This window comes from Colossoma macropomum, unplaced genomic scaffold (assembly GCF_904425465.1).
Source record: "Colossoma macropomum unplaced genomic scaffold, Colossoma_macropomum, whole genome shotgun sequence".
Classification (NCBI taxonomy): Eukaryota; Metazoa; Chordata; class Actinopteri; order Characiformes; family Serrasalmidae; genus Colossoma; species Colossoma macropomum.
This window is the reverse complement of record NW_023494786.1, coordinates 1,027,863-1,037,862: the sequence shown is the minus strand read 5'-3', so window position 1 is coordinate 1,037,862 and position 10,000 is coordinate 1,027,863. Positions and strand designations below refer to the sequence as shown.

The window sequence follows — 10,000 nt, the reverse complement described above, 5'->3', positions numbered from 1 at the left end:
GAATAAAAACAAAAGAGCTGCCTCCGCCGCTTTTATGTTTGACTCCTGGAATATTCAGTGCGGCTGCTCAGACGATCACAAGTCACGATTTGGAACACAATCTGTCAGCACTCAGAAATTTATGAGAGTGTCGAGGCGCAGAGTGCCTTAAAAACACCTCCGTAACACTTCTCTGACAGAGTAACACCGCCGAACAGGTGTGCTGCTCCTGCCTCTGCTTGGCTTTTAAAACTTTTTTAACGCTCTTGTTTTTGGGAACAGCAGCAGTTTGTGGATAGATGGGTAAAACTCGGTGGGTTCATTTGCATGCAGTCTAGTTTTTACATTTAAAAACAGTCTAGTCTCCAGATTTAAGGGTCCGCATGTGGGTCCCCACTTCAGCTCATCAGCGGGGCAGTGCCTCACTCTCATAACGACAGAACTTACACATTAGGTTCATAGTAAATACTGAATCATTTATGATATGTACTGGAAAATCCATAGTGCTTATTAAATGATTTATAGTGGATACTGAATAGTTGAAAGTATTAAACAATTTACTGTAATTAATGGTAGTTACTGCATAATTCTTAGTAGATACCGAATAATTCATAGCAGATACTGAGTAATTCAGAATAGATACTGAATAATTCATAGTAGATACTGAGTAATTCAGAGTAGATACCGAATAATTCATAGTAGATACTGAGTAATTCAGAATAGATACCGAATAATTCATAGTAGATACTGAGTAATTCAGAGTAGATACCGAATAACTCATAGTAGATACTGAGTAATTCAGAGTAGATACCGAATAATTCATAGTAGATACTGAGTAATTCAGAGTAGATACCGAATAATTCATAGTAGATACTGAGTAATTCAGAATAGATACTGAATAATTCATAGTAGATACTCAATAATTCAGAATAGGTACCAAATAATTCATAGCGGATACTGAATAGTTCATAATATATACTGAATAATTCATTGTAGATACTAAATAATTCATAGTAGATACTGAATAATTCTTAGTAAATACAGAATAATTCATAGTAGATCATGAAAAATACAGTAAATACTGAACAATTCATAGTAAATACTGAATAATTCTTAGTACTGAGTAATGCAGAGTCTATACTGAATAATTCAGAGTTGATACTGAATAATTCTTAGTAAATACTGAATAATCCAGAGTAGATACTGAATAATTCTTAGTAAATACTGAATAATCCAGAGTAGATACTGAATAATTCTTAGTAGATACTGAATAATTCATAGTATATACTAAATAATTCCGAGTAGATACTGAATAATTCAGACTAGATACTGAATATTCGTAGTAGATACTGAATAATGTAATGTAAATGTTACGGTGCTACCGAAACACACTGTTGTACATGTCGTGTGTGTTTGTTTGTGTAGGTGACGGTGTCCGACGGAGGCCCCTCCCCCCGACACACCACCGTGTGGGTGGTGATCCAGGTTCTGGACGTGAACGATAACAAGCCCGTCTTTCCAGAGAAGCTGTATCAGGTGCGTCTGCCCGAGCGCGGCCGGAAGCAGCGGGGCGGCCCCATTTACCGCGTCTTCGCCTACGACGCCGACCAGGGCGCCAACGCTGAGCTCTCCTACAGCATCGTGGACGGAAACGAGGACGGCAAGTTCTACATCGACCCCAAAACGGGCGTGGTCTCCTCCCCGAAGAAACAGTTCTCCGCTGGAACCTACGACATCCTCACCGTACGTAGATTTATGGGCCTCCTGCTCTGTAAAAACGTGGGCAGCAAAGTTGCCAATACAAAACATACATCTGTTCATTTAATTACGCTGAAAGTTTTGTTGTTTACAGATATTTGCATTCGTTCAAGTAGAATCATTTACATCTTGATTAATGATCCCATTAAAACTGAACACATTGCGACATGTCGGGAAAAAAGTAGGTGTCGGAAATATTGTTAATAATAAATAAAAATAAATTCTTCACACATGCAGTTTATTGATGTTATTGTTCAGGATGAATGGCTCGAAACTTTCACCTATTAATTCCTCGAACTGAACATAAATAAATAAATAAAATCATCTAGAATTTATGGCACTTTAACTGTGAACAGATGTCTTCCTCTACAGCAATCCGTCGCTCCTCTTATTCATCGATTGAGGATCCAGTGGAGCAAAAGAAAACAATTGCTGAAGACAAAAGCTGTCAGAAAGCATGAAGTTATGAGATACAGGAGGATCAATAAGCTTTATCGGAAACAAAGCTTCCCTCTCTGAATTCACAAGAGCTGAGACACTCAATACTGCAGACGACATGCTCTTAAAAAAGACTGTTCAAGGGTTCTTTAGTGCAGACAGTGGTTTTATATCAGACCATAAACACTCAAAGAGCCATTCGCATGCTTAAAGGGTTCTTTGCATGGTGAAATGATTCTTCAGATTGATGGAGGACGTGTTGTATAAGGTTCTATGTAGCACCAAACGGGTTCTGCTATTGTATTGTCAAGATTGCAACAATAGCAGAACCCTTTTGGTGCTATATAGAACCATATACAACATATTCTATATCAATCTAAATGCAAAAAAACATTTAAGCATGCAAATGATTCTTCGAGTGTTCATGGTTCTATAGAACCATTATCTTTATAAAAGAACCCGTGAAGAACCCTCCTTTTTAAGAGTGTAGTTAGGGAACAGACTTAAATATGGCATTTCTCTGCAAATTTCTGTGTACAATTTATATTAGAAAAAAACACGTAAAATATGAAATACTGTATTGTATAATTGCAAATTTCAGTGCCCAATTTATTAAGTTATAATTTAGTTTTTCCAATATGTTGGAATGCGACAAAGAGTAATTGTGCATTAAATATAGTGTGTTCTCTGTAGATGATGTGGTAAATTATTTTTATTTAGAAAATCAACAAAATATGTAAAATTGACGTTGATCAAAATCTGTTATCAATAAGATAAAAACTGGGTAATTCATTTCATTATAGGGGGGTCCTGATCCAGTTGTTGGCCCCTGAATCTGATCCAAGTGTTTTAATACTGAGTATCGGCTAGTGCTGATCTAATAGTACAGATATTTTCGAATAAACAGCCACGTAATTTAAGTAAGATAGCCTGCCAGTAAATGCTATGAGCTAATGCTAACGGTTTTTTTTTAATGACCTGACCTTTTTGATGATTTAGAGAACTTTCATAGTAGATACTGAATAATTCATAGTAGTTACTGAATAATTTATAGTGGACACTGAATAATTCATAGTAAATACTGAACAATTAAGAGTAGATACTGAATAATTTGTAGTACATACTGAATAATTCACAATAGATAATAAATAATCAATAATCAATACTGAATAATTCATAGTAGATATTGGATAAATCACAGCCTTAATTGAGATTTGTCTGTTTTGTTTCCCAGTGATGTCATTATTGTATATTTACCATTTGACCTCTGACCTCAGGTGAAGGCGATGGATAACGGTCGTCCTCAGCGCTGGGCGACGGCGCGGCTGCATATCGAGTGGATCCGGCGGCCGCCGCCCAGCCCAGTGCCGCTGGTGTTCGACGAGCAGCTGTACAACTTCACCGTCATGGAAACGGACAAAGTGGCCGAAATAGTGGGCGTGGTCTCGGCTCAACCACAAAGAGCCACGCCCCTGTGGTTCGACATCACAGGTGAGTCATCAGGGGGCTGGGAAGTGGGACGGGACGGATAGTGAGGGGTCGGGTTTGAGAGGGTTAAAGAGGGTCAGAATCAGGGCGGGGCTTTAGAGGAGATAGTGAAGTAGAAGGATTCTGAGTGAAGTTTGGCGTTTTAATGTCGGATTTGATCTACAGAGAGAATTTATAAGATTTAATAATAGATTAGCTTTATTTTTAAACCAGCTTTAGTTTATATAAATTTCGGTTTAATAGGAGGTTTAGTTTATATAGATGTAGGTTTAATAACTGGTTTGGTTTATATAAATTTAGGTTTAATGAGTAGTTTAGTTTATATTAATATAGGTTTAATAAGTGGTTTAGTTCATATAAATGTAGGTTTAGTTTATATAAATATAGGTTTAATAAGTGGTTTAGTTTATATAAATGTAGGTTTAGTTTATATAAATATAGGTTTAATAAGTGGTTTAGTTTATATAAATGTTGGTTTGGTTTATGTACATATAGGTTTAATAGGTGGTTTAGTTTATATGAATGTAGGTTTAATAAGTGGTTTAGTTCATATAAATGTAAGTTTAGTTTATATAAATATAGGTTTAATAAGTAGTTTAGTTATATATATATACATACAGGTTCAATAATGGGTTTAGAGTTTATATAATTGTAGTTTTAATAAGCGGTTTAGTTTGTATAAATGTAGGTTTAATAAATGGTTTAGTTTAAATAAATGTATGTTTAATAAGTGGTTTAGTTTATATAAATATTAATAAGTAGTTTAATTAAAGATTTAAAAAGATTTTAGATCTTACTTAAAAATTATTTTCATAAAGGTATTAGAGTAAACTTTATACAAACGCCTAAATATGACAGTTTAGCTTTTACAGCATGACTTAAATAGCATTTTTGTAAAACTTTCGTGAATGAGACGGCTGTATAGAAAAAAGTAGCTAATTTACAGGACAATTTCACCAATTTTTCCCAAATTTCTATATAATTCAGTGTTTTGAGATGTAAACAGAGTGACTCAGGGTGGTTTGGTGTGAAATGGTTCAGATGTCTTTACAGTGGTGGTGGTAGGAACCAGGGGTCGCCATGACTACAACACAAATATAGACATTTTATTTACTATCCAGAACCACCAGTGAACCTACACGAGTCTTCTGAGTTTATATGGAATGTTGATGATGGAAAATAGTGGAAAATCTGAAATGATAAGTTTTCTTTGGGGACTATTTTGCCTCACAGCGCCCTTCATGTATCCCTCCACCATGAATGGAGTTTAAGTTCTCTAAACTATCATGAAACAGTGTCTCAGTCATCAGGCAGTGAATTCATAACCATTTCATGTAGTAACTTTCTGTGAGGGAGCTTTTAGAGGTGGACGTCTGGTTCCTATCACCACCACTGTGAACAGTTCTGACTCTACAACATAGCATTTCACACCAAACCACTCTGAACGGCGTCTCAGTCGGCGCTAAATCTGGAGTTAACCTGAGATCGTGGGCACCGTGAGCTCTGAAAGGTTCTCGTAAAACCAATTAGATTGCGTAGCTCTGCAAATTAGTTTTAATTTGCGCTGTTGCTGTGCTTAATTTGTGAGTTAGTGGCTAAGTAGCATTAGCGCAGGAGTTTAGATTAGCGTCAGCACGGTGTTCACTGAGATTAGCGGGGGGGGCGGGGGTGGGGGTTGGGGTCCCGGCCCGCCAGACAGGTTTACAGCATGATTTGTGCCAGTGTGTTGCTCTCCTTTGCCATCCCACGGTCACCATGGCGACCTCGCGCAGCTCTCTGTTCCCATGGCGATTAAGGTCTGTATACACGTACATAATTGATGAAACAAGCCAATTACGATAATGAGGCATGAGAAGTGATGAAGTGACCAAGGCCTCCGAGAAGGAAATGACCCTCTGGGAGGATAACAGAGCACTTTTTTAAAATGTACGGTAATTCTAACGTATAAAACATTTTAAAAATCATTAAAAAAAATATAATTTTATAATTGTCGTTTATTAAATGTTTTGTTTTATTAAAAGGCCTGAAATTCTTCCAATTCTGATGTTAACATAGTCATATGTCAATGTAATGTAATGCTAATCAATGTCTAACGTACACCCTCAAAAAAGATGGTTCTTCGAGGGTTCTTTAATGAAGAAAATGGTTCTATGTGGAACCATGAACACTCAAAGAACCCTTCACATGATTAAATGAAATAGTTCTTGACTTTGGTGGAAAACTAGTTATTTACTTTGGTTCTATATAGCACCAAAACGCGTTCTTCTATTGCTACAAACTTGACATTGTACACAATAGAAGAACGCTTTTTGGTGCTACATAGAACCTTTTTAAAAAGGTTTGATGTGGAACCAACTACAATACATTCTGCATCAATCTAGAGAACCATTTCACCATGTAGAGAACCTTTTAATCATGCAAAGCGTTCTTCGAGTGTTCATGGTTCCACATAGAACCATGTTCTTTACAGAAGAACCCTTGAAGAACCATCAATTTCAAGAGTGTAATTAATGACAAACACATCACACTTACAAAGATGGTTCTTCAAGGGTTCTTTAATAAAGGAAATGGTTCTATGCAGATCTATGAACAGTCAAAGAACCCTTTGCATGATTTAATGAAATAGATCTTCACTTTGGTTGAAAACATGTTCTATATAGCACCAAAAAGGGTTCTTCTGTTGCTACAAACTTGACATTGTGCACAATAGAAGAATCCTTTTTGGTGCTACATAGAACCTTTTTAAAAAGTTGATGTTGTAAAAAAGTCTATGTAGAACCTGTTACAACACATTCTCCATCAATCTGAGCAACCATTTTACCATGCAGAGAACCTTTAAATCATGTAAATGGTTCTTGGTTCCACATAGAACTATGTTCCTTACTAAAGAACCCTTGAAGAACCATCGCTTTTAAGACTGTAATTAACGACAAACACATCATACTTAAACAAGATGGCTCTTTAAGGGTTCTTTAATAAAGAAAATGGTTCTATGTGGAGCCCTTTGATAGAACCATTTGTGTGATTAAAGGATTCTTTACACCATGAAGTGTCACATCGATGCAGAATATGTTCTACATAGCACCAAAAAGGGTTCTTCTATTGTTACAAGCTTGACTTTACACAAAAGAAGAACCCTTTTTAGTGCTACATAGAACCCTTTTTAAAAGAAGTTATTTGTAGAACCATCTACAACACATTCTGCATCAATCTGAAGATCCATTTCACCATGAAGAGAACCTTTTAATCATTCAAAGGTTTCTTTGAGTGTTCATGGTTCCACATAGAACCAGGTTCTTTACTAAAGAACCCCTGAAGAACCATCTATTTTAAGAATGTAATTAATGACAAACACATCTTACCTAAAAAAGATGGTTCTTCAAGGATTCTTTAATAAAGAAAATGGTTTTATGTGGAACCCTTTGAAAGAACCCTTTGTGTGATTAAAGGGTTCTTTACATCATGAATTGTCACACTGAGGCAGAATATGTTCTACAAAGCACCAAAAAGGGTTCTTCTATTGCTACAAACTTGACATTGTACACAATCAAAGAACCCTTTTTGGTGCTTTCTAGAACCCTTTTCAAAAAGGTTCTACGTAGAACCAATAATACATTCTTCATCAATCTGAAGAACCATTTCACCATAAATTGAACCCTTTAATCATGCAAAGGCTTCTTTAAGTGTTCATGGTTCCACTCAGAACCATGTTCTTCGCTAAAGAACCCTTGAAGAACCATCTTTTTTAGAAGTGTAATAAACGACCAACACATTTAACGAAGCTTCGGTCGTGCGGATGCTGACTTCCTGTAGTTCTCGGAGCCTGCTGTAGGAGTGGTAGGATGCTGGGGGGCGGGGTCTGTTTTCAAGACTCCATTTCCCAGAATGCACCATGCATGCCTTACTTTGTGTTCAGATACCTTCTGTTTGCTTCAGCCGCATCCGCTCTGCACTCCTCCGCTGCTCTGCCCTTCTTTTTCTTTCCGTTCTCTTTTTTCCCTCCGGAGTCACAGCTCTATCTCTTCCCCCTCTCTATCCCTCTCTCTCTCTCTCTCTCTCTCTCTCTCTCTCTTCCCTCTCTTTCTCCATCTCTATCCATCGCCCGTTCCCTTCCCCTCGTTCTTCCTCCTTCGTTCCTCTTTTTCCCCCCAATTTTCTTTTCATCTCCCTCCGTCCTCCCTCCATCCTCCCTCCCCCCTCCCCCCTTTTCCTCTCTCTCTTTCTCTTGCCAACTCTCTCTCTTTCTCTCTCTCCTTCTCTCCCTTTCTCTTCTCTCCCTCTTTTTTCTAAATGCTTCGTATGGGAAGGTCCGCGCCCTTTCCGTGAGATGTTCTATGTTCTCCAGACCGCTTGTGGCAGGAACTGTTCTACAGAAGGTATCTTTCTCAGTTCAGCCGAACTGTTCTCTCTCTCTCTCTCTCTCTCTCTATCTCTCTCTCTCTTTTTCTCCTCCTTCTTTCTCTCTATCCTCTGTCCCAGTGGTCCGCAGGTACACACACCCCAATGTATTACATTTTTTTTTATCATTTTTTGAAATAAACGACAATATTTTGAGTTAAAGCACATCACGGAACCCAAAACTTGACTCTGTTTGCCATGACAAGGTAACACGGCCCTTCATGTACAACGTAATGGAGAACCTTGAGGCCAAAACCTTAGCATTAGCTAGAAAACAGTCGCTAAGTTAGCCGAGCTAGCTTAACAAATATAAGAACAATAAATAGAAATAAATTATGGAAACTAAACGTTAATTATGATTGGCCACGACATCATAACAACTATAACACGGCTCTTTTCATGTGGTGTCACTGAAAGCCTTGATGCTGAAGCATTAGCAAATCGATCGCTAAGTTAGCCTAGCTAGTTTTAATAGTCTTAGCAAAACTCAAGTTTACAAATTAAATGAAAACAAATCATTGATGGATTTCCTATGAGGAGGCACCACAGCCGTTGTTTACTTGTGAGATCCTTGAGAGCTGAAGCTTTAGCATTAGCTAGAAAACAGTCGCTAAGTTAGCCTAGTTAGCTATAACCTTTAAAATATAATAATACCAAATATATATTAATAAATGGACCCAGAGACATTTGAATCTGCTGCGACAAGCTAACACACCCCTTTACTTCTGTTGTTATTGAGAACCTTTCGCTGAAGCTTTAGCGTTAGCTCAAGTTAGCCAAGTTAGCTGGAGTAGCTAAGTTAATATTAGAGAAGAAATAAGTCATAGAACCCAAAATATTACTGGGTTTGCCACAACAAAGTAGCACGACCCTTTCTGTGTGATGTCCTGTAGAGCATTAAGGCTAAAGCTCTAGCCTTAGCTAGAAGGTTAGCCTAGTTATAACAGCTTAAGCAGGTATTTATATATTACATAAAAGCTAATAAACTAAGCTACAACTTAAAACTATAACTTAGTTGAATTTACTCTGACAAATTAACTCGACTGTTTAGTGTCCTTGAGAAGCTCGACGCTGAAGATTTAGCATTAGCTAGAAAACAGCTGTTATGTAATTTATTTACGCTTAAATATTTGGTAAATAAAAACAAATTGTAACCTAAAACTTAATCGGATTAATTGGATTTGGAACATGGTCTTTAATGTCCTTTATTGTCTCAAAGCTAAAGCTTTAGCATTAGCTAGAATATAACTGGTTCTAGTCACCTAACTAGTTTGCTCTGTTAGCCATAACTAACAGTTCGTAGAACTGAATAGAAGCAGCGCGTCGTCAGGCCAAACACAGTGAAGTTTTATTTTGGGGATATATTTTTTTGTCAGATGAAAATTGTTCGCATTAGAAAGCAGTTGCTAAGTTAGCCTAGTTAGCTAGTAGCCCAAATATTATGTAAATAAAAACAAGTTATGGAACTCAAAATTAATTCGATTCTCCAGGACAAACACACATTTACAGACGTTGTTGCTGAGAATCAGGCTGAAGTTTTGGCATCAGCTAAAAACAAAGGCCTTTACTGTGATCCTGATTTAGGTTTATGATCATTAGCGATGTAGGCTAACGTGAATGCTACGTTCAGTGATCTCAAAATGCCAGGACAGTACTTATGGATGATGTCTATTCACATTCAGAAGGTGATGTTAGCAATAATAATATTAATATTAATATTAATAATAATAACTGTCCTTTCAGAGGAGGTTTAAAGTGTCTGTCGGACCCCCGGGACCACTTTTTTCTGTCTTTTTCTGTCTGTAATTTTCTCTCTCCTGGTTCAGCAGAACTGCTCTTGCTCTTCTTGCTGTTTAGTCATCAGCTATGCTTACCCATCATGCCCTGGTGTTGTGCGGTGCTGCTCTGTGATTGGCTGTGAATGTACTCCAGGGGTTTG

The 10,000-nt window shown here is 37.3% G+C and overlaps 1 protein-coding gene across 1 annotated transcript in view; it reads left to right on the top strand.

Annotated features, from left to right (window-relative positions):
- fat3a (FAT atypical cadherin 3a) overlaps window positions 1–10,000 on the top strand; it is a 224,554-nt gene that overhangs the window by 145,919 nt on the left and 68,635 nt on the right. Inside the window, exons 8-11 of the mRNA XM_036557265.1 lie at window positions 1,405–1,722; window positions 3,453–3,666; window positions 7,971–8,039; window positions 9,015–9,017. Of these exons, the coding sequence (XP_036413158.1) occupies window positions 1,405–1,722; window positions 3,453–3,666; window positions 7,971–8,039; window positions 9,015–9,017 (604 nt within the window). The remainder of the gene's footprint in view (window positions 1–1,404; window positions 1,723–3,452; window positions 3,667–7,970; window positions 8,040–9,014; window positions 9,018–10,000) is intronic.